General features: G+C 39.1%; 1 protein-coding gene across 8 annotated transcripts in view; it reads right to left on the bottom strand.

The window, feature by feature from the left end:
• The window catches only part of dst (dystonin), a 97,802-nt gene extending 79,045 nt beyond the window's left edge, over positions 1-18,757 (bottom strand). For 4 of the 8 annotated variants that reach the window (XM_035663953.1, XM_035663962.1, XM_035663956.1 and 1 more), the window contains exons 1-4: positions 18,622-18,757; positions 18,121-18,334; positions 3,978-4,039; positions 1,561-1,650 (exon numbers count right to left, since the gene is read on the bottom strand). In XM_035663953.1, coding sequence (XP_035519846.1) covers positions 1,561-1,650; positions 3,978-4,039; positions 18,121-18,334; positions 18,622-18,633 — 378 coding nt within the window. In that variant the 5' untranslated portion in view covers positions 18,634-18,757. Of the gene's footprint in view, positions 1-1,560; positions 1,651-3,977; positions 4,040-16,899; positions 17,057-18,120; positions 18,335-18,621 lie in introns of those variants that run through there. The other 4 variants (XM_035663958.1, XM_035663959.1, XM_035663961.1 and 1 more) reach the window with 2 other exon arrangements.
• Between the last annotated feature and the right edge of the window lie 6,995 nt (positions 18,758-25,752).

Genomic DNA, 25,752 nt, shown 5'->3' with positions numbered 1-25,752 from the left:
TGTTGGCTGTGTGTCAGGTGTTGTAATGATTTTCCTATTAGCATTAATATTTTCAAGTCTTGGACTGATCAGATTGATTACACTGTTTCCGTGATGGGAAAGCGAATTGTAATTTCAAGGAAATGTTCTGCATATGTTCCATCTTCTGTTATGGCTGACGTTGTTGGGTTACTCATTCTGTCACACCTGGAGTGCTGCCCAGTCAAGTGCTGCTGAGAAACATCTATAAAAACTTCAAACTGCACAGAACAGAGCAGCCATATTATGTCTAAATGATTATCACGGCTAACTGTGGAGGCTAAATTAAAATCTTCTGTTACTCATGCATGCTGTCACTCAAATATATACACACTTACTTTTCTGGAAAAAAAAAAAAAATTTTGTTGTATACATGTCAAGTGAGCAAAACAAAACAAAATGTATAATGACAACAGTTCTTTACAGAATGTATTATGTTGAATGTATGCTGCCCACCAATATCAGATTTTCTTATAAAAACTCACTAAAACAAAAATTGAATAATCTCTACTTTAGTTATTACTGCTTTAGAACTTCTGTATTGTTTTTATCTTCTTTTTGTTGCTATTTATTTCTATTAGAGTAGAGTAGAGTCATTTTACTTATTTTCTAATCTTCATATTTGGCTTGTTTTGGCTTTTCCTCTTTTATTGATCTGATTTTGAATTATTTGTTTTTACAGTTATTGCTTTTGTATGGACCCCCAGGAAGACTAGTGGCCACTTTGTGGAAGCTAATGAGGATCCAAATAAAGAATACAGAATAAATGGTAGCCTTCAGGAGTTAGTGCATTAAAAAAAAGGCATGTTAGCAAGTTTAATATTGTTAATGGCTGATTATTGGCTGTCTAACTCTAGGGGACAACCAGAGAACTAGTTTTCCTACTTGCTAGCTTTTCCTCGATATATTCTTACATTTTGTTGTGGGTAATCACCATATTTTATATATCACTCAGGTATGTTGGTTCTTGTGTATTTCTATTACTACTGTCAAGTGATCCATCCCATGTAAAGCAAGACATACTGTACCAGCCTATTTCATATGACTTACATCTAGTAGCCCAGCACAATTACTCACAATGATGAGCACATCAGTCTGTTTCATAGATATCCCAGAAAGGAAAAGGAAAAAGAAACAAAAAAAGGAAACGTTCGAAACCTGAATACAACTCACAAAGAAATGTGACATTATGAGCTTTGGTGGATTCAGAATCACAGCAGATCTGATTAGAGACCATCAAATCCCAGGATTCCCTCCTACCATCAGTTACATAAGTGTGAAGGAGGACAACAGCATCAGTCACGCAAAGGGGTAATAGATTGCTCTAAAGGAAGGGGAATATATTTCTGACTTCCCTTATGGCAATCTGAATGGTTTTTCATAAGATCTTAATGGAAATTGCTCTGAGAACTCAATAGTTTCACAAAACACCCAATTCCACATGTAGTAAAATAGGGTCAGCGTTTCATAACTTTGATTTTGTTGAGTTTCTCTTTATCTCTTCAAGAAAAAACTAATCACAAAGATAACAGAAGAACTCACCAATGTGTCTCCTGACAGAACCTCCAGCAGTGAGATCAGGTTATGTCCATCTCGTAAGTCTTCATACAGGTCATTTATGTGCTTCCGTACCTACAGACGAGAAGGGGAAAGCAAAATGTGAGCAAATTGCAAACATCATATTGTTATTACTGTTCATTGATGGCTGTTCACTGTAACAAATATAGTTATAGCTTGAATTTCCCTCGGGATAAATAAAGTATCTATCTATCTATCTATAGAACTAATGCACATGTAATCAAAATTGGTATTGTTTTGAAATTTCTCTGTAGTTATTAAACAATAATAATTGCAATTTCAAAAGAACAGAAGTTTTAGGATTTTAACAGGAACCATTAAAGTCTCTCGCATTCTTACACCTGACATAATTACGACTCAAGCTTTGTGCTTGCCATGTCTTCCTCATGCCACTTTGTGTTCAGTTTCAGTTTAACAGCTACAAACCTGTTTTAGTTCTCAAACTTGTTTATGTGTTGGTTGTCCTCACAGTTCCCTCTAAACCGAAATTAATGTATCATTAAACACTGAATAATAACCTGAGCAGGACATCATTGTGACACGTTATCTAAGCACTTGAGTGAAGCACTTAACAACTCGGGTAGGAGGCTTTCTCCTTCCAGCAGACCCATCTCTCCTTCCTGTCCTAAATACCACGCCTCTGAAATCACCCTGCTGCCCGCTGACCTGCTTTCACACAGGGCTTTCAGCACTGTAATCCCAGATAGCAGCCACAGCTGTGGAGCCAAAATAGACCTGCACCCTTATGTTATTGGGTCAGCTGACCAGATCCCCAACTATTACTCAGCACCCCGGATTTCTCTTGCACCATGTGGGAGGCCTGCTGAAATCTGGCTGTCAAAACATGAAATAAAACGCAAATATTCCGATTAAACCATTAACTCAAGATCATCAGGTTCATGCAATTACAGTAGAGAGCCTGTTGTTTGTATACACATTGCTGTTACTCTCTGCAGCTTCATTGCGTGTTGTATTGCAGTATTTTAGAGATAAAATAGAATTTCCTTCTTTCTCCTGCCAAGATTGTAACAAAGTTTACATAATGTGTCTCTCATGAAACAGCACTTCCTAAAAGCACAGCTGTAACTAAAAGCACAGCTGTAACCAGCAGCTCCTTAGGCCCTCACACATCTTTCTAATAATTTTCTTATTAGAAACAATAAATGCATTCCTGTTTGAAAACATCACACACAGGCAATCATAAAACCAGTCATCAGCACTGATCCATGGGAAGCCTTATCCTATAGCATGGACTGATCTAATTGTCAGGAACCTTAAATTGACCCTTTCAGACAGGTTTATGGCCAACCCCAGGCTTTGAAGATGATGATCAAAGAACACAAAACCCCCTTAGGAGCCCAACAATAAATACAGCATGGTAGGGGGAAAAGTGACCCAACAGCCATGTAATAATATAAGTCTTTATTTGCATTTCGTCTTTTTTTCTATTTGAGCTTAAGGCTAATGTCAGCATGCTAACATGCTAATGTTTAGCAGATGTAATGTTTAAATTATTTACAATGTAAGTTTAGTCTGTTAGCATGCTAGCATTTGCTAATTAGCACTAAACACAAAGTGCAGCTGTGGCTATATCGTCAGTTCAGCAGGTATGAAACCAAAGTATTGTACTAATTGAAATTATGATGTGATGATAGTGCTAGATGAAAAACCAGAGGAAGGATCACCAAAGATTTTACAATTCATGCAAAGAGGGACATAAATGTGTGTGCCAAATTTTAAGGCAATCCATCCAATAGTTGTTGACAACCACAACGGTCAACCACATAGTGACGTTAGGGGAGGAGTCAGGGGATCATCAAAGGATATCCTCTTAATGAATACATCACACAACTACATGTTTATGCCTTGCATAACAGAAATGAGCATGATTTATAGTGAAAGTCATTCATGTAACACTGATGCATGAACCCTGTAAAGTATAACTTTACACATAAATCTCAGGTAGTGATTCATTTTTACAAAGCCATATTAGATATGAGACATGCCGGTGCTTGTCTTTGTGTGACAAGTGTTTCATTAAATTCCACAAACAGATAAAATCGCCACAGTAAGCGATTCAAATTCCTGAATCCACAAAAGACAACCTGTTCTTGCAGCAGTGAAACAGCAAATGTCATGCTAAATGACTTTTAACAAGCCTTAATTATATCTGAATAGGAATGTTAGCATGTGAGAACTTAACGCAGAGAGGGGTAATTGTTATTACTGCCAATCCTTCTCCAGTGGATTGTTTATGTTGGAGGAATATGGTCTGCTGATGGTTATGGGGGGAAAAAATTAGGAATTTTAACTATTATTTAGGTTTCACCTCTGTATTATTGAATATAGTTACCATGTCAACACAACACATAAGTTCTTACCTTCATCAGATGCTGATTTATCCATTTTGTAAATGTCTTCTTCTGCACTCTGTCTCTTTCATCTGCGGAGGAAGAAGAAAAAGAGCATCCTGTGATTTTTTTCACACAACAAAGCAACCATCATAGATGTGTTTGGGCAACACAAATCTCTTTTAAAGAAGGCTGTCATTAGACAAGCCTAATTCTGCTTTGTATACGCTTGTTATGTGGCCTGTTGGGTTGTATTATGTTTAGGGGTAACTCACTTCAGTTTTAAAGCATTTAGCAGCTCATTTCTGCAGCTTAATCTTTTGCTTCCTGTTGTTATTTTTGGAGTTTCAATGAAAGTCTTGTAGAAAAGTAAAGACATATGAAGACCACAAGTCCCAGTGGCCAAAAGAAGGATGTCATTTCCCAGTGGCTGAAATGACATCACTCTCTCCTGCATGCCCTTGACCACAGTATGTTTTTTGTTTCCAATCACCATAGCAACCAGGGCTTTTTTTGCAGCTAGTGACATATGTGAAACCAGGACCCAAATGGATGCAATTAAAAAGGAAAAGGAAACTGATATAAATCTTTCACAAAATCAATTCCTTTCTCTACTAAAGAAAAAGAAAAATCCCAAATGTTTTCTCATCAACATCACAAACAACTTGTACTTTTTCTTGCTGTATTTTGCTTTAAGATTGTCCTCTATCCTTCTATGCCAGAGCAGAGCAGGATTCGAGCCAGTCACCACAGCCGTGACTCATTTCACTGCTTCCACGTCTCCAGAACGCCAGACACAACTCCTCTAAATAATCCTCAGTGAACACCAAGAGACTCACACGTACAATCAGTGCTTCTCCGTTTATCCACAACACTGTGGAAAATCAGCCTTTTCCTGAACTTTGACCACAGAACTTAAAACACAGATAACAATCTCCCCTTAATAATTCTCAGTTTTGCTCAAGGATATTTTACCTACTATTAGTAATGAGCAAGCACAGACATGACTAACCTTTCAAAGAAATGACAAGAAGCAGTAAGATTAATACTGACCCATGCAGCACATTAGAGTTACCAGGTGAGCTCTATGCTCCCTCTCGGTCTTAAGCTGGTACTTCATCCTGTGCACTAGCTCCTGTGGGCCGTCGAGATGATCGTGGTTCAGGTAGACAGATGCCATGTGGATACGCCACTGAGGAAGCTGCAACAGTCTCCCTCTTCTTCCCTGCCTGCCTACCAGCCTCTAGGGCAGCCGTGACTTCCTTTCTCATCAAGCATCCAGAACGAGTCCTGTCAGGTTTTCCATGGCTACTATTTTGAGTTTCCGCGCGGTTAAGTGTTTATCTAGCAGCAGCGGCACTCAAAACCACAGAAGAAATCAGTGCTTGTTATTAAAAAAAAAGGGAAGAAAAGTTCCTTGTCAACCTGTTTCCGCGTGGTTCCAACTCTACTACGGCAGGATACGACCAGTTTATTTAAGCTGCAATTTACGAGCAATGTACCATCATTTCTACTGACAGCATGAGTCAATTTATTATTGCAAATACCTTATCACATGTAGCTTGAGCTATAAAAACTTAATAAATGTTAGACCATAACTTTCAAGTGTGCAAAAGTTTTCAGATAATCATTCGCTCTATTGTGCTGCTGCCAAGACTCACCACAATGTTTACATCAGCAGAAACAACTGAGAACACAACCAGGAAAACAATCAAAAACCCTTCATGACACGACATGAAAAATACAAAAAAGGAGAAGCTATCTCTTCATTGAAGTTGTTGTTTAGGTGGCATCTTCCATTTGTTTTACTATACTGATGATAATAAAGGACAAACTGCTCTCAGCGGACATAATATGTCATTACATTACATTATCTCAGCTCTTAATGACATGATGTTCCATGCATTTGAAGTTTGTTGCATAAAAAGCTGACATTGGTCATTCTAACACACTGTAGGCTGTCAAATTATCATAAAGCCTGTAACATGCTTTTCCAGGACAACAGGGGTACCTTAAGAGTCCCGTGAATACACTCTCTGAAGATTCTTACATTTAGTTCATCTAAAAATAGTGCATGTGTAAAAGCTGCAGAGAATTGAAAAGTGGGTTGATCTGACAATTACTTTGTATGATGGTCTACACATCTAGAGCAAAGCCTGACATGAAGCCAATCATCAAATAAAAGAAGCCACAAATCAGTCTATCAGAGCCTGACTAAGACATTTAATAATAAAATAATCCATAAAAATAAAGAAACTCTCCTGTCTTCATATTGAAAGTGTGATGCATTGAGAGACATTCACTAGCAATACTGCTGTGTCACTGCTGATCTGTCCCTGTGACTCCACAGCTGAGAAATAAAGCAGTGCAGCCTGCAGTAGGACACCAAATTGGTTTGTAATGCCCATATCTAAGCTCTTTGCTGCATAATATATAAACCAATCCTGAGAAACTCATTAATATAGATTGGCTGAGCAAGTATTCCAGGAAACTCTCAAAGCAAAGGACAGGAGCTGAATCAACTATCAGACATGGTCAGAAAATGAACTGCTGTACTTCACATACTGCACAGATTACTGATAACAGGCATGCTTAATAGACTCAGATCAACATCAACCACTGTCGGGTGGTTTGAACACCAGTTTTCATGATCTCTGCGCTTCATGTTGAAGTGCTTTAATATTAGTAGTATGAAGCAGAACTAGGGAGTATGTTTGAATATGCTATGTCTGCACCTGTGCTTCCCAAAAAAGGAAGGCGTGTTTAACAGTATGGTGCCCTCTTGAGGATCTTAATGAGAATAAAAAGGTTTGATATCAGTCCAAAAGATAATAAACTCTCCCAAGTTTAAAACAGTAGTCGTACATGATTTGGTCATAACAAGAAAGCAGTAGTAAAGATTAGATCTGATATCAAAGGGAAAACAAACCAGCTCTGTCTCAACAATGACAATAAGAATATCAGATCAAATATGATCATACACTCATTCACATGATGTTGTACTTTATAAGCTTAATCAGTCTCATTAAATCTAATCAATTCTGTACTGTATATTCTGTATTCTTGGATTTTATTTCACACAGAACGGATTTTCTTATGTAAAACTTCCACAGTACTACGGTACAGTGCTGCTTTAATAATACAGCTGATCATGCAAATGTGTGGTTTTTTTATTTATTAATTTTTATTTATTTAAGCTGAATCAGTATCCTGGCTCATTGTTCAGGTTTGTTTCATACATGCATACACACGTTTTCCTCATACAGCCACACCAAATTACTCATTTAGTTTCACCAGCTCTAGCCAAAACATCCCTGTAAAGATAATTATGCAACAAACTAGCAAGTTTGCAATTTATGGTCTAGTTTCAATTATTTTAGGTTTGAGTGGAAAATCTCATAGTGAAACTTGTCAATGCAAAAGTGTGTAGCAAAGACATGGTCACTGAATAGCACATAGCTGATGTGTAAATTAAACAGTGACTGAGTAATAACTTTTTTGGCTCTGGTGTGATACTCAGGAGAAGTCTGTAATGATCACATTAACACATCATGTTAAACTTGATGACAGTATAGCATATTATTTCATTGTAAAGGTTTGCTTATACTGGGAAAAGCCTCCAAACTGGGACAAATGATGACAACTAGAGCTACATACAGTATGTCATTTTACTGAAAACTACTTTAAGTATTTGGAAATCACTTTAAATTCAGGTAGATCACAGGTCTGGGAACAGTTTAGAAATGTGTTAACCGACAACTTGTGAACTTTGACTTGAATGGATTAATGTTTGAAGGATCACGAAAGCCTGACTAACCACCTCTCTCTCTCTCTCTCTCACATTACATTTGAACTTCATGACATTTAAAACCTTAGGCACTGGCTACAAAAATTATCATTAAAGCCTCCTTCAGAAGTGCAAATGTACAGGGTGACAGGAAGTTAAACAGGTAGTAATTAAGTAGTAATGATTTAGTGTACAGTCTCCTGTAATCATTTGCAGAGTATGTGAGCATTGCTTTTTTTTTTTAACAATGACAGCAAACAACACTGAAAATCTAAACACACCCACACCCAGTCTTGTATACAATTCCAAGATGTGCACATTGTTTTGTGACCTGAGTGTGCACTGTCTACAGTCTGAGCCCAGTGCTAGCCAATAGTCCACCACAGCATTCAAACAGAGAGCCCGAGCTCCTGAGACACTTATTTGTAGACCTCAGCAAAGCAGCAAAGCACATGTGCACAGCTATAAATAGCTACAACCCTAAACCATGCTGCCCCTGCAACTGCATGCCACATAATCTGTGCCACTTAGGTGACGTCCTTCGTTTCCTTACATACAACAAAGATTACTGAAGTAAACGCTTGTGGCAGAGTTGAATTTATCATAGACTTACTTTTTATGGCTTCATATGGCTTGAAGTCTGTTTCCTTGTTCTATTTTTTGGTTTGTGAATGTGATTGATCCATGCCAAAAGGACAGTGTATTAGATGTTGTTAGGATATGTAACGAGAGATTCAGGACAGGACACTGGCTGCATGATACTTCATGCGTCTGAATGAATGATAGTTGTTGAGCTGCTTCCAACAACACATAACCAGACTTTTGGAAATGCAACAAGCACCAGAACAGTCTACAGCACCTCACGTTGATCTTCCATTACTAGATTTTGTCAAGCCCCTATAAACAGAATAACGGATAAATTGTTGTTTTCCCGAGAATGTCTGGCACAGGGGGCCGGTGAAACCCTTTGGCATCTTGTTACGTCAGGATGCCTAAAATATCCTCACATTCTGAGCGGAGCAGAGTCAAAAAGTCCTAGCAATCAAAATCCAGCTTGTGTAATCCTCTTGACCTCGTATGGGAGGGAAATCAAAACAGACATAAAGACTAAACTGAAAAGCCCTCAACCTTCCAGCCTGTGACAAGGACTCGCAAAACATTCTTGCTCAACAGCTCTCATTTCACATCTCTTGTGTCACCACCAGCTCAGTATGCAAAGGCATGCGTACGGTAGTTTTGTTTCGAGTACAAGGCTGTGTGTCGCATAGCAGTGGCAGAGATTTTGAAATGCAGGTCTATGTTACTGTGTACTTAATCTCACTTATCATCAGAGCACATATCACTTATTAAAAAAAACAAAGACGTATCATTGAAACCATCGCTGAAGTGAGTCTCCTGCACAGGAGTGTAATGTCCGATTCAGGTCACAATATGAAAAGAATCCAAAATGAAAAAACATTTGCCGCACCCCAAAGCAGTATCATCAGGATGAACAACTTGCTCATTCTTCTGGTACTTGTGAAAATGCTGTTGTTGACGTGAAGTGGGTCTAAATCTAAGCTTTGATGTGTCACAAGCCTTTTTTTTATTTAGAAAGACTGGTCATTGGTGGTTTCTAAGGGTTTAAAGGACCAGTGTGAAGCATTTAGTGGCATCTAGCAGTGAAGCTGCAGATTGAAACTAACACCGCTTAGCCTTCCAAGCCTGTAGGAGAAACTGGCCAAGAAACTATGGTGGCCAAGAAACTCACAAAAACCTCTAAAGGCCCTTCTTACAGCCAGTGTTTGTTTTGTTTTGTTCTGGGTTTCTGTAGAAATGAAAGAGGATGCGCTCCCTCTGTAGATATAATCGGCTTATTCTAAGGTAACAAAAACACAATGATACTTATTTTCAGGTGATTATACACTGCCGATACATTGCCCATTATAGAGGCACACAGGAGTGATGACTCAGCACAAAATGGCTACCTTCTCCCACTGCATTTTAATAACAATGTTGCAAACACGGTAACAAAAAAAGGGCAGTGATGAGGGGGTGATACTTAGAGATGAATTTTTCTCGTTCTTTGCGCATGTGAGAATACTACAGCCAGTTGTCTCAGAAGGGCAGGGAAGCATCTGAAATATGTGACTGAAACAGCTCAGTAATTGCAACAGGTTGCCAAGCCTTCAAAGCAGCCCTTCCAGTCAGTATTTTCTTTAGTCTCCTGGTAAAAAAAAAAAGTGAAGAAGAAACCAAGAAAAAATGCTATGTCTGAGCATTTGCGCAGAGATTATTATCATCTTGTCTACGGCTCCTGTCTGCAAAGGTAAAAGGCAGCATATACATATAGGAGCCACAGTATGAGCCACTACTGCACACAATTCCTCCTGTCTTCTCCTGTCAACATCATTTTACTCAACTTCAAGCTAAGCAAACTGTGGCTACGTAATATGAGACTACTGTAGTATGTAACTGCAATACTGATTTACAATGTGTACTGCAATCCCGAGGTGTATTCTTAATTAATAATATTACTGACATTTGTATCATTAAGTTTCAGGTTGTTAAGATGTAATACTCCGACTAAAAATATTGTACTGATGAAAAGCAAATGGAGGATGAAGGTGAAGCTGATAGAGTGCCCTGAGCCTGAGCTATCACTACAAAGGCACTCAGGAAAGTCAAGGAGAGGAAAGGAGGAAGCATTAATGCCAGCTAATGGGACGTACATACACACTTATACACACACACACATACACACACACTTGCTAATACTGCAGTACTAGCCTTCATACAGTATGTGTAACAGCTGCAACTGCCACATCTGATCGAGTATTTGTGCATGTGAGGAAGTCTGTTTTCCTCCCCAGACTCTCACTCGGAGTATGGAGAATCCAGATTTATAACTCAAACTAATCCTGTGTACATTCTTAGTTCTGCTACATTTACACAGTTGTGACTTAACTAACAGGTTTTTGTTTTTGAAACAGGGATGAATGCTTAAAAAAACTAAGTATTTCAGACATGTTGAATTATTTTCAACTAAACACTATTACAAGGGTTTACTTTGAGAATTCATAGTTTTCTGATGAAGCTTTTCTTGACCAACTGAGTTCAGATTTCAAAGTGGAAACATCTTAAATTCAGAACCTTATTAGCCCTTAAACATTGACTGTCACATTATCAATTGGAAACAGATTTGAGAGTGAATTGAAGTAGTTTCTGTCACTGGCAACATCATTGTGAACAATCATCCTCTAACAGCATGATAATTCTTACAATATAGTGTTATATAGTAGTATTATAGTGTAAGGTATTGAGCCCTGACACCCACTCCTTGAAACAGATTCTACAAATGTTTGAAACTCTACTGAAGAGATAAACAAACTGAAAGATATTCCCTCATTTGGTGTTTTGAGGATGGTGGTGGAGATCACATGGTTGTGTGAAGTGCATAGTACATGATTCACATAATTTTCATGCTAATCAAACCATTTAGTGACTCATCTTTCCCTGTACAGAGGCACTTTAAATTCAATTGTAAAGTTTCTCCTCTTATCTATTCAGATTTTTCCTTTAATTGTGTCATCAGTCTGTATCTCCATGATCCACTCACGCCTCACTGATGATGTGACAAAATCCCCTACTGATTAATGATGTCTCTTTCTACAAGTTACAACGGATAACAGACAGTTCACAGGACTATTGCGATGGTTTTAAAACAATAGCTTTAGAGTCAACAAAAAAAAAAAACAGATGGAACAACTCATTTCTTGGCCACCTATAGCACAGTGGAGAAAGGAAAGCTGTTTCCTACTGCTGGCATGGGACTGCTTCCCAGCATCTGCTGCATTCAGGAGAGAAGGGTGGTGCTGCTGGAGCGAGAGAGGAAGGGCTACAGAGCGTGAGTCAGGGGTGGGACAGAAACGCACAAGATGATCTCATGTAAGAGGAGCTAAGCTAAGCTGTGGAATGAGGTTCAGTCATGCTGGTCTTCCCATCACCATGACAGCATATAAATACAACATTTAGAAATACAACAGTGAGCAGGCGTCACAGTCAGACACAGACATAATGCAACTGTAGGGGACTGCATTAAAAGTTATTTGAAGAACATTAATCAAATGTATAAATGCAGAGACAGAATGCATGTATGGCTCTAAATGATAAATGTAAGAATAATATATGATTAATGACTAAATAAAACACAGACATATTTCTGTTGCTAAAGACTGAGCGGTAAAAGGCTTTCTAAGAGCTCTGCTGGTTTGGATTACACTGCCCATTTTTAATGAAGTCTATTGATTAGATCAATGAAGGGCTTGGCTACATGAACAATATTATGTTTTAGCAGATATAAATGTACTATGTATTTACCAGAGGGATTTTTTTTTTTAACATTTTGTTTTCCCCATAAAATCTAGTGAAACTGATGGACAATAACAAAACAATCAGATATTTAATTTCCCGCTGCAGATATAAACTGATATGCTCATCTGAGAAAAGCAACTAGGTGAAACCTGTAAAATAAAACCACATGCAGCTGTATGGGTTCAGAGCCATTTCTGTTAGATGTTATTGGGACATTGTGGAGCTCCAAGTCGAGCTGGAGTTGGATACTGATCCAAAAATCTAATGCACTTTATTGGCCATTAGCACTTAGGATTTTGGCCTTGGTAGCTGTGAAAGAGCCGATGATAATGATGTGATTATGCTATCTAAATCATATTTGTTCACAAACCAAATCCACAGTGTGTTAGTTTAAATAGGTTAGTTCCAATTGTCCAGCTATCAAATACATAATGTGCCAAGCCACATTTCTTTTTTTCTGATGTGTGTGTTCTTTCTTTTGACCGCGATTAACTGATCTGAAAGTTTAATACAAACCTATGAAACGTGTTCCTATTGTTTGTGAACAATATAAGTTAATGGTTTAGTGCTTTGTTATTGGGAGCCTATAAGGGCTAATTGTGCTCACAGTATTCTGTAAGGAATGTAAATCTGTAGGCTGAGTTATGTGGGTAGAGACCACTTTCAAAGTGTGGCTCCTTGATGTTTAAATCTCAATGAAAAGGCAAAAAAAAAAAAAAAAAGCAGTGTCGCTACCATCAGCTTGACACATGAACAAGTCTCTGGAACTTGGATGCTGCTTCCCTAAAAACAAAGTGTCTTTTGTACAGTAGCAGACAGTCTCCATAGAGCAGCCTGCCGTGTGTGTGGGCCACTAGGCCATTTGAATGTGATGAGTGGGCTGTCGACATAGAGCAGAGGGGTTGGGCTGGGCACGGCCCAGGAGGATGGACAAAGGCAGTGACTGTGCAAAAAACACAATGCTCTCTCACTCGTTGCTGTGTTTGATAACCCACGATAATACAAGTATATAGAGGTTGATATTAATAATCATTCCTTTACTTAATGCATCTACAGACATCCCTGTTGTAATGAGAGAGTAAGTCATAATGCAGACTGCAATGGTTCACAGACAGAGCAGACAATGACAGACCACACCCTCCTATACCACACAACCACACACAACTTAAACACTAATCCTGTGCTGTATTTGGCTCTCAGCTAACACTTGATATCAATTAAAGAAATTAAATCTGAAACGGTTAATAGGCTGTATATTTCTGTGAATCACTTCACAATCACAGAAAATTTTAACATATGTTTCAAGCAAGATCTCTAATGACAGAAAAATAATATCTATCATACCATGTTATCATATTGCACTCAGCTAATAAGCTTTATGAATGTTTTGATCATAATAAGCCTTATTCGTGTAGCACCTTACATATAACAAATACAGCTCAAAGTGCATCACAACAAAGAAATGACATGCTTCACTTCACAAAAAGACAGAACAGTAAACAATAGATACAAATTACAAAAATGACCCACTTGATTATGACAGTAAAAAATAAACTAAAATAAAAAAGTAATATTAGTAATAATTGATGTTAGTGTTACTGAATGAAAACATTTTCCTATCGTAGTAGTCTTTATTAAAACAAGCGGACAAACATTTATTTTGCCACAGTTGTCTTTAAAAAAAATCTGTGCATTAGAAAATTTGGTCAAAAATCCAGAAAATAAAATATTTCCCCAGCTTGAATTCAAATTGTCTAGTGATTATCTGCAGGGCTGTCAGTCCCCTCAGCAAGCAAAAGATGTTTATTTGGGTTCAACCCTAATAAATACACAAATACACTTTAAATCTAATGAAAACATTTGCACCATATGGCATCTTCAACACAAAATGAACTGCAAGAAGAGCTGACTGAACCACCAAATGTCTAATCCATTAAATCTTTCTGATGTCAGCGGATGATCAACTGTTGGGAAACTCTAATGGCCCCTTCAAGCTTTCAAGCCTACCAAGCAGGCTCTGCAGGAACAGTGTGATCCCACACAGCCACTGCCCAGTGTCATTAACTGTTGTATGTGTCTAAGAAAACCCTCGTCTTTAACTCACTCCTCAAGTTTACAGTCTTTTGTAAAAGCCTGCATTGAATTTCAGCCTGACCCAAAGCAATTCCTCCGTTCGGTGTACTATTAGCTCTAATACCTAATTAGTGTGGCATTCTTACAGCCGGAGCAATAAGAACTACACGCATGCTCCCTGTGATCGTTATGCTTAGTCAGCAAAACTCCTAAACTCACACTTCTGCCAAACACAGTTGAGAACTTCAAACAGCATTACTTTGATATTGAAATCTGTCAATTTCTTTATATTTAACAGTTCACCCGAGGTCACGCTGGTGGTGAACAAGTGCAATGAAACACACCACATGGTGCTCACTCACTACAATAAGCCCGTTCTTTTTCCTGCTGTTTTTATCTTTTATCTGGAAGTGACGACTAAAACATTCATTCAGTGGGTGATTGATGACTCATTAAGCCAGACACCAAATGACAAGCAACCACACCAATATAAACTCAATAGCACAGTTATGACAACAAGAAGTTCCAGTACATTTGTCTAAACATCCACAGTTAAATATGAAAATGAAACAATCCTACATCTTGATGTGGCGAGACAAAGACAATTCTGTTCGTTACTTTATAGCTGGCCTACTGGCTGTTCTGTTTACTGGTCTGTTTGGTTGTGTTTGTTTGGTAACTGTTGATGATTTTGCTATGAAACAGTCTTCTTTTGACACTGTACCCATCACATGGAGGGAAGCTTGGGGCTCTGGGTGAGCCCATCAACTGTAAATAAAACTAAATTAACGATAAAAAAAAAAACAGGGATGTTTACTGCGCTTAGCCAGCGCCCTATAGGAAAATGTCTCGGCTGTGGAGAAGCAAACAAACTTTTATGGAAACAATAAATACAGTTTTAAGCAGTTTTCATGACGGGGAAGACAAATTTACACTGAGAACTATTTTGTTTTAGGAAGGTGGAAGGAATTTGACACTTATGTAAAGACACATTTCTTAACCCTATAATCTACTCAAATATACTCAATTACACCGCTTATTATGGTATCGTATACAATAATTTCTACATACAAAAACTTCTACAAACTAACTTCCTCACACATAAAATGATTTCATATTTTTGTGAACGTGTAAATCGTCGTCCTCTCACACAAGCAGTCCACAACTCTGCAAAGAAATTATGAGCTGATAATGTTTCTTCTATAGCTTGCAGCCTATTTTCCTAACTGACCTCTAGTAAATAAATGTTGATAAATTCTTTCTGTTGCAAAAGTGGAAGCTCTTTCTGCTATGAGGAGACTGATGGAGACAGGGTTGTAGGGTAATGAGTAATGATTAGCCCACCAGCTGATCTCAAGTTTCTACCAGGATCATTGAATAACCACACATTTATGAGCAGAAGAATGCTGATAAGAAAAGAAAATGCCACTAGATTTAGTCACTTTTACATATAAGACACAGTAAATGTGGCAAAATGGTTCAATTAAGACTACAAATGAAAATCCTTAGCATTATTGTGAGGCTACAACGCAGCGGTAAAATCTAAAATGTTTATTTAAAATTAGCAAGAAAATACCAAAAAAAGCCTTACCCTTCCTTGTTAAGTTCATTGTTCACGCAACAACAGTCGGGGAGTCGAATGCCCCCCAAAAACCAAGATATAACACGCAAAAACTAACAGCGGAATGGTAGTTGGTGCTAGAAGAAACCACCAAAAATAAGTAAAGCCATTGTGTGTCACAGCTCCTCTGCCTGAAGACAACAGCTACGGATTCCTAATGATGCTACATCATATGATCCCATTAGAGTCCAGTCAGGGCGTTTAAGCCTTATACCACAGCTGACTGACCCTGCTGGCTACGACAGCTGAGAGAACACGCTCACGGCGAGCGTTCAATACAATACACTGAACAATATATACTATTTATTGTTCCTACATTGGGTCCTTGTGTGTGGGGGGGACGAAACACAAAGGGTTAAAAGTGCTGCTGTCAGTTTGAATTCAGCTGCACCAGATCTCCACAGGCCTGGCCTCCACAATGAGTGTGTATGATTTTGTCACCGAGCTCTAGCTGTCAAAGAGACACTGAATAACACAGACCTCTTGTGTGTGATGAATTGGCTCTAATTAATGAGATAGACCCAAAAGGAGCAGCTACATGAAGTGACACGAGCTACGAGCTAACGCCTCACCCTGCTATGTCATTGTCCTCTCTGCCTTGAGACACCACACAGGTCACATGCAATATTCAGTCACTGATATTCCTATAGGTGATCACCCATAAAATACACAAATATATCATTATCATAGTTAAAATATGATCTGCTTTAAAAAAACAGACTTGATTCCTCTGTTTAGACCCTTCAATTTGACATTAAACAACGCAGACCCTGTAATCATCTGGCTTGAAATGTTTTTCCAGACATATTCCGAGCTAAATATTCCCATTTGACAGCTAAACACCAGTAATAATCCTCTAATCTAATAATCAACTGAGCTCATGAAAAAAGCTCATAATAAAGCCTTTATCTTGGCTACTAAAATTCAGTCTAAATGTGATGTCATGCAGGAAATATTCCCACTTTTCCACTGCAGGGATAAAGACAGTAAGACCAGCCAGTCACCAGAGAGACAGAGAGAGGGGGCAGGCTGACATTTATTGAACTGTCAAGCAGCCTCAGGCAATTTCTTTATCGTCCCATGAGCCTAAAACAACATCCAATCAGCATTGATCCTACCTTTGTATTTTTCCAAAACATCTTCATAGGCTTGGAGGTATTCCTGTTCGTCCGAGAGCGGTGCGTACTGAGCCATAACCCGGGCTCCACAAACTGGACATTCACCAGCGGCGGACAGGCAGGGACACCGCGTGTGTGTGTGTGTTTGTGCGTGTGTGTTTGTGTGTGCATGTGTATGTGCTTAGGACTCAAGAGTGATCGGCGCTGTTGTTGCACTAAAGGAAACGCCCTACATCCCTCCCTTGTCTGCGGCCCGTCCAATAGGCGACACTTCCTCTCCGGATTGATGGGAAGGACTGCCGGACGCGCTGCGCTGCAAGAAATGTCTGTCTTAACGAGCCCATTGATACAGTACTGAGTCTTAAATGTCATCACAATAACATCTAAAGCGTATTTTCCTAACACAAGAGCAGAGGTGCATTCTCTCCAGCTGTCAGCCAGTGTGCGCTACTTGTCACCAGAAGGTAAAGCCAGATGTAAAAAGCAGCCTGAGTGATCCGCTCATTTCTTACAGTGTGTAACAATAAACGCTTTTCCTTGTCAGGCGTCTCTGTACCGGCTGGTAACACGGACCACTTTCTTTTTCATGTGTGTCCACCATGCTAGTGACTTAAAGACAACTTTAATTAGATTGAAGACCAGTGATTGGAATGATCTTTGCTGTCAGTGACCTATCAGCTGTTAGTCATGCCACACTTCCACCCACACACCGGTCCCTGTATCTCAATATCTGCTGTACTGCATTTCTGACAAGGGTTTTTATGATATCAAATGGCCTCAAAGTATCATAATAAAATAGCCCAAATGCGAAACAAGCAAGAGCTCCTGGTCAGAAAGATTGATCTCATGTCTTCTGTCTTCTTCTTTTTGTTATCAACTTGTGGGCACGAAAGTAAATGCTTCCACCTCAGCAAAATAAAATGATAAAAAAAAAATGTGTCTTTAAGCTCCTGAATTAAAGAAATAAATAAAAAAAATCTGAAAAAATAGCTGCTTTTCATCTAATATATTTATTAATTTTGTTAAGCATCAGCGGACCGAAATACCATCACATGCGCCACACATGCACGCAACTGCAGCCCCTAAATCAACCTGGGGATAACCAGGGGGAGAGCTGCACCTTAACGTATCGCTATAAGCTCGCCTAGCTCCCACATTCGCACCTTGTTTTCCTCCTTACAGTATTACTATCACATAAAAGGAAAAGTGCCCCCCACTCACCTGCGATCCTGAGCACGGCTCTCTCCGCCGGATCCAGCACGGACCCCCCCTGGATTTTCCTCTTGGATCGCTCATGTCTGGGCAGGTTCCAGGGTAAAGTGTCCCCGGGTGCCGGTGATGCCGACCCAGATTTAACACTGTAATCATCCTCGTCTGAGAAATCCGCCGAGGAAGACATGGAGCCGTGAAGGGAAGGGTTCCCCGAACTGGAGCTCTGCGAGACAAAAGAAAAACGGGGATCAAGAAGAAAAACAGAACAATGCTTGTCTTAATTTTTCCACCCAGCGCGGGAGCAACAGAGCACGATTCCCATTATTTGTCACCATCGCGGGTCAAAGTGCGTAATGTGGGCGCACGTAAGGTGTGAGGACGCTCCGTGACACGAGCCACCAGTTCGTAAAGATCCATAACAATAAAAGATTGAGCCACAAAAAAAAAAAAAAAATCCAATGTGAAATCAATAGTATCTGGCTCCCCCGCCAGGCCAACAATAAGACTTACCACTGTATACATGGAGACCTGTCAGCTGGAAGAACAAGAAGAGAGAAAAACAATCCTATATGCGCGTTATTAGCTTCCACCCTTTCAGTCACATAATTCGTGCGTCAGTATCAAAAGGGTGCCACGCCCTTTGAGGGATGCTCCGGCCACGAGTTGGTCCCTTATCTGAGCACTGAGGATGTGGGGTGATGTCAGATCTCCAGAGGGCTGTGTGGGGATGGGTACGCTGTGTGCTGTCGAGGGCAGAGCTGGAGACTGTGATGGGAGAGCAAGACTGCATGCGTCTCCCCGCGTCACACCCGGTAGCCAACAACAACAGCAGCAGTGCTCCAGCATCAGCGACGGTGGGGTTAGAGCGCCATCCCTGCCTAAAAGAAAGGTTGCTGGGTTGGCTACGAATACATCAAAAGCAACTGGGGGGGGGGGTAATAAGAGGACAAGGGCTGCCACCGAGCTCACAACAGATGCACATTAGAGTCCACAGAGAGAGAGAGACTGCTGAGAGGGGAACGATTACATAAGTGCTGTAGATGTAGGTGTTAACCACAGAGGGTACAGTTGAGCTAATTGCCTGAGGGGATGGAGGGCACCAAAAAAAAACGGATTGCACTGGATTTAAGCAGGTTAAACCGGGTTAACAAATATAAGAGGCAAATATAATAATTAAAAAACTATTTATACCATTAAAGGCATCCTTTGGTGGATTATCTGTCTTTAAGCTTTCCAGACATCCAATTCTAACTGTGAATAACACAATTACTCATAAAGAGAATGAAATGAATGGCCTTCTGTTGCGTTTTCCTGCTGCACCCAGGCACACCTGAGATTGTGTAACAGAACAAACACATCCCGATGGAGGAGGAGAAGAAGAAGGGTGGGGTGCAAAATACCTGTATGATGACACTTCCTTTGCTTAATGATAAAGCAGTATTTAAAAGGGGGAAACGGACTGCTGTGATCCAGAAGAGTTCAGTACTCATATGTGACCATTAAGGAGCCTGCGGCCGTAGATCCTGGCTGTATTTATATGGGGATACAGATAATAATTTCTATTTTTAAAACAGCAGTAGTAGTGAGAATCTGCTGGGTCGGTGTCGAGTCTGCAGAGCTGATAAAAGCAACACGCTGTTAATATTAGCAGCCTTTTCATCACTGCATCACTTTTCATCAGGATGAAACTCAGTGCTGAAAAGGCAGCTTAGGGTTGCATCAGCTTTCTGCTTATTCATAATTCCTACCACTAAAAAGGGGAAAAACAACTACACGATTCAAGGAAAAGTTAATGGTCATTATTATGAAATAATTATTAGTTGGGCTGCTATAGTAAGAACTGTGTGTTCTTCCGAGTCCGTTTTTCACTTTATTTTATGTACAGGAATAAGAATAGTTGAAAGATTAGGGGCCCTCCCCCATCACTTCATACAAGGCTTATCCTCTCTATTAGGGAGGGTCCAAAATTCTTTATTCTTTGTTAATACCTAATATTCTTTGATCAGGAGCTGTTACTATTAAAAAATGCACATAAGGACATGACTGTCACTCGTTTGACTATCTTTGTCAGTACCATGTTAAAATACAGTGGCTACAGTGTCCATCAGAGAATATATATTTTTTATTTTATATTTTGACTGAGCCCTGATAGAATACTTTAAATTGCCCATTTGCTAAATGTGCAGTTCCTATTCAGTGAAAGTAAAAGAGGAGCAAACAGAGCCAGACACATTTAGAAAATATTGCATTCATGACTAGATTCATGTGGGTATTAAGCTCAAGTGAGTGTGAAGCCAAATGCTTTCATATTGTTAGTGTTGCACACACACACTGTTTTCATGGTGTACATAAAATAAACAGGGCTGCAATTGCTCGTCCTGCTGTGAATAGAATATGTGAAGTAGTTCCCTTGCACTGGTCGGGATCATTTAAAGAGATAATAAGTTCGAAGCACAGACAACTATGGTTTCACCAAGACAAGGCGGCCATTCTGGATTATCCCATTTGCATTTGTTAGGCTACACGTGCAAATATATCATGAATGATGTATGGTCATGGCTGATCTAGTTTATGCAGGACTCTTACATATTAAAGTCCACTCACTTACAACATGTCTTAGGGCTATCATGAATCCAAAAATCTCCATATTGTTATTCTTGTTCAAATAATACGTGAAAGTCCTCTGCCTTTTGTATTATAAGAATAACAACACTGACAAACAGAGGGTTGTTTATCTTTTGCTTACTGCCAGATTCAGCATTAAATGGATTTTGTTGTACTTGTGGTAACAAATTATTTGATTTAGAAGAATCAGAAGCGACTGTAACATGTAGCTGGCTCTGATCAAGGTGATATGTATGTATGTTGTTCGCTGACAATGGCAATATGAAAAAGCATAAAACTGTGTGTCTGATGTCTGTTATCTACAGCATTGTGACACAGCTAATGGAGGCAGGGAGTTGCTACAGATCAATAGGTTCCAGTCAGTTCAAACATCACTGTCATGTCATGTCTTGTACTAAATTAGAATTTTATAGCAGTAACAGCTATAATCCTTTGCAGTACAAACACAAGATATTTAACATTCTGGATACAAATAAATGACATTCAAAATAAGACACATTTAAAAACACCCACAGACTTGGTGGTTTTGTGAATGTGGGATCAGAATTCTTTTCTCTGGAACAAGTTAAAACTCAGATTAGAGCAGCAGAGTATAAGGAAAGCCCAACAAACCAAAGGGGTCCTGTATGGTTTCTGTTCCAGTAAGTACACATTTCCAGCTGAGGCTCTGTGTTTCTTCAGCTCTATGTTCCTGTAGTTGCTTGATCCTTTCCAGGAAGAAATGGATCAATATATGGGTCACGTGTTCTACTGTCTCTCTCTCCTCACCTTATTTTTTAACTGCACTATCTGACACTGATAAAAGTATTTATGGAGAGCACACTGTTGTTTGCAAGCAGCGCCGCCACGTAATTCACAGGGTGTATTATGTTCCCATGCCAACATGGTAAATTGTTAACAGCTTTACAATGGATTAGAGAGGACACGTAGCAGCATGTCAACTAAGAGCACAACAAACTAAATGAACAGATATCTATTCAAATGGAGAAGAAACATTTGACATTCAAACTGGAAATCAGTAAAATCAGTCAAGAGCTGATACAATAACATGTTTGTTATGCACTTGTGACCAACTAGAATGATGCATAGATTTATGAATGAGTTAAATACTGATCTGCTTATGTAAGATATGTATGCCTACAAATATGTCACTTTATATTAGCCAAATTTATGTTTTAAGTTGGTGATTAACAAATGCTTCTTGTAACACAAAACTTGTATTTTTTATAAAAAATTATTATGTTTTCATAAGTAACGTGAATATAGGAATCGTGTTTTTATTATCTTAAACTGTTACACATTGGACATTTAAAGCAAAATTAGATTACTTAATATAGAAATGTTGAATTGTTCATTCCAAATAAAAGTATATAGTCCCTTGAAAATTACTTTGAGATCCCCATTTTCTTCTAAAGTAAAATCCCTTTTTTTATCCATATTTGTCATCTTATGATCAATAACAGTACAAACAGCAATACAAGGTAATGACTTCATATCACCTTTAACCGACCATCCTTCAAGAGTAGGGTTTAACACTGTAGACAAACACTTTCCTGTGTCCTTGTGCAAGTTACTGAATCCTTACCAGGTTCAAAAGGCACACTGATGCCCCTGTAGAGGAGAGCAAGCATAAAATAGTATCAGAATTAATCATGGTAACAGTTAAGGGGGGGTACCTACAGGTTTGCGTGTGGGAGTGACTTGTACAGACTGGTAAAATTCTGGCAGGACTCTCTTCTTCACTTTGCGTTTCCTTAGACCCGATGACGACTCCGGTTCGCTCTCAGGAATCTCGACCAGATTGGGCTTTTCCTCTGTCACTCGAGCATGTATGCTCCTTCTCGCGTGACGTGGACTGTGCCTGAAGCCCTGGGAAATACGGACAACAGTCAAGCTGGCAACAGATTTAGGCCTTCAGCAGACTTGGCAAGAGAAACTGAAAACCTCTCATTATAACATGAATAATGATTGTGATGTGATTCAGGTTTCTTAAGCTAGGGAGCGCACTGCTGTGGTATATGACCTAAATTTTCAACAGTCAGACATGTTTGAGAAAGATGATACAGCAACCTCAATCACTACAGGATAAGGAACCTTTCAGTGTAAAATTTTGACATTTTTATCAATCGTCTCTCTTCTTTAGACCCTCTGTGAGTCTTTCTTTAAGAACTGTTTATTATTGGACTTGATATGGAAGGAAATGGTCAGTGACTGTTGTTCAACATTAAGGCTCAGCAGCTGTCCTGCTGTTATGTCCTTGAACATGATACTGAATCCCTACCAGCTACAGTACTGAGCCGGTAGAGGATTCAGTGTCCTGTGGTTCAATAACATAACCTCCAAAGGAAGACCAGCTTTTGTTTTGAAACTTCAAAACCCCAGAGTCATAAAAGTAAAAGAATTATTTTTAGGCGTTTATTGAGACTTGCTATAATTACTATTCACCAACCCCTTTATAGTTTTAATGAAATTACAATCCTTGCCATAGGCTATGTCGGGAAGATCAAACATGCAAACATACTCAGACAGATTTGGCCATAATATAAAACATTTAATCAAGATCACTTTTAAAGGTTATAGTGGTTTTACTCTGTTTTCATGCATTCCGATCTACTTGTACATTTTCGTAGTTTTATTTTGAAAGCAAAGTGGGCAAAACGGAAGCAGATGGACTGAAGAGTCACTTGACGCATTTAAGCATCAAACATGATTGTAAATATATCTAAAGCATCACAACATAGAGTGGGTTTCTGTCGACTCACTCACACCTCAGTTTGTTTCTAAGAATACGCTGTAAAGAGTTTAATCTCTCCTTAAAGGATGAAACTGCAACATCACCTACATTATTTATTGATAACACATGCGCATTGCGCACATCATGCTCCTTAAAATAGTCATGCAGTTGTGTAAAAGTCCAAACAGGCTTTTGGGTCAAGCATTTCTCCTATTATTATTACTGAAAAGCTCTTAAAGCACATAAGGCGTTTACATATTGAACTCCTGCTTCCATACAGCCATTAAACATTACAGAGGACTCACTCAAACCCTTAATGAAAAAAGTTCATCCTACCTCTGATCGAAAATGATGTGTCCGGAGGCCAACTACAGGACAGATAACAGATGTTAGAAAGAGGTAGGATCTAACATAAAGTATGGCATGTCAGAAATCAACTCTAGACATTTAAAGAATTGACAATAATTCTAGATATTTTAAGGCTACAAACTCATAACACCACATCTTAGTGTCTTCACAGTTAACGCCTACACGAGGAGGTGTTTGATTTCCCTCCTGCAGCCCATACTGCAGATATAGGGCAAAGCTAGTGACTTTGCTGCTTGCTAGAAGAGATAAACCCGACTATGAATACATACAGAACATGCGGTGTACAGACATGAGCAGGTCGGGGATGAGGGGATGAGATGCGGCTGGCCTTCCTGCGCTACTCACCGCGGCTCTTGGTGCGTCCGGAGAGCACAGATTTTATTGGATGTTTTCCATTGCGAAGCCTGCGATGCCAGCAGCAGAAAAACAAAATTGTCGCTATAGTCCCGAGCAAAAGCAGCAATAATAGCAGCACACATTGAATACTGTACGGCCTCAGCAGGACCAAAAACGCCGCAGCAATCATCATAAGGCTGAGATGTAGGACAGATCCCGCAGCCGCGCACAGCTGGCTCCTCTCCGGCCGTGATGTCGCTGAAAGCTCAGGATGAGACTGAAGACATACGTGATGCACCGCGGAGCACACCGTGGAAAACGTGTAGGTTCAAAGTATACTCAGCCCTGACTATTGATATCATTATTGTGAGCTACAATGCATGACTCAGCACAGACGCAAGTTTTATTTATTTATTTTTTCCCCCCCCAACAGGGGCAAGGAGTCAGCACATTCATCTGAGCATCGCAGTAATCTGCTGCAGTCTGCTGTCCAACAGGATACTGCTGTAATACTCATAACAATGCTATTAACGCTAATATAGATGTGGAATAGTTTATAAGGAACGTGTGTTTTTATCCTGATATGCCTACAGTGTTACTGCAATATATAATGAATGGTCTGATATAGTTTAAATATATTTTGTGGTACAGTCTCAGCATCCCTGTGAAATGTGCCCTGTTGTACTGACAGGCCCTGAAGCAGATGTTATGCAGAGACACTTTGAGGATGAGGAGGGGATAGAAACCAACCTAAATCATAATCCACCATGGGTTATGTAATTTTTGGATGAGCTGATATCATATGAAAGTCAGTCGAATGAAAGACTCAGGCAAACAAAGTGTGAGGGGGAAAAATAAGTTTTATTTGCAATCTTTAAAAAAAAAAAAAAGGGGATATTCCAACCAGACGATGACATGATTAGTATGTTTACATCATTTGCAACAGCCACATTGTTTGTCAAGATGCCTCCATATATGGAATAAATCAATATAACACGTGTCAAGATATATCTTACATGATAAAAAACATACAATATTACTAACATAGCCTAGACACAAATGATTACATATGGTTATTCTTCTATGTAGCAGCATTAAGTATACAATGAATGTTATTATATTAAGATGCATTTAAGCAGTAACCAAATATGAATGATTGTTTGTCATCATACGTGTATTTAAAGGATACGTGGTAAATGTGGTGTATTCTATATATAACATCATAAGAGTACATTCAGTTTGTGTCATGTAAGATATATAAGATATATATATATGTACACATACAACTGATTGTGTGTTTTATTTATAAGGCCAAATATCAGAAATCACAAATTCAATTCAAGAGGCTTTACAATCATCTGTACATCACAGCACACCAAGTATCTCTGAGTATGTTAACATGGAACAAATGTACACATTTCACTGCACATACTGTTTGTATAAGATATAGTAGACACCTGCACGGGGCTGCAGGATTGTGGTTTGCTCAGCATCGCTTCATTTGTGGGTTCTGGTTTAAATCCTGGTCATTTGAATTTCCCTCGGGATAAATAAAGTATCTATCTATCTATCTATCT

Source organism: Morone saxatilis, unplaced genomic scaffold, assembly GCF_004916995.1.
Source record: "Morone saxatilis isolate NCDOM2014 unplaced genomic scaffold, NCSU_SB_2.0 Contig19, whole genome shotgun sequence".
Classification (NCBI taxonomy): domain Eukaryota; kingdom Metazoa; phylum Chordata; class Actinopteri; family Moronidae; genus Morone; species Morone saxatilis.
This window is presented reverse-complemented; position numbering and strand designations above follow the sequence as displayed.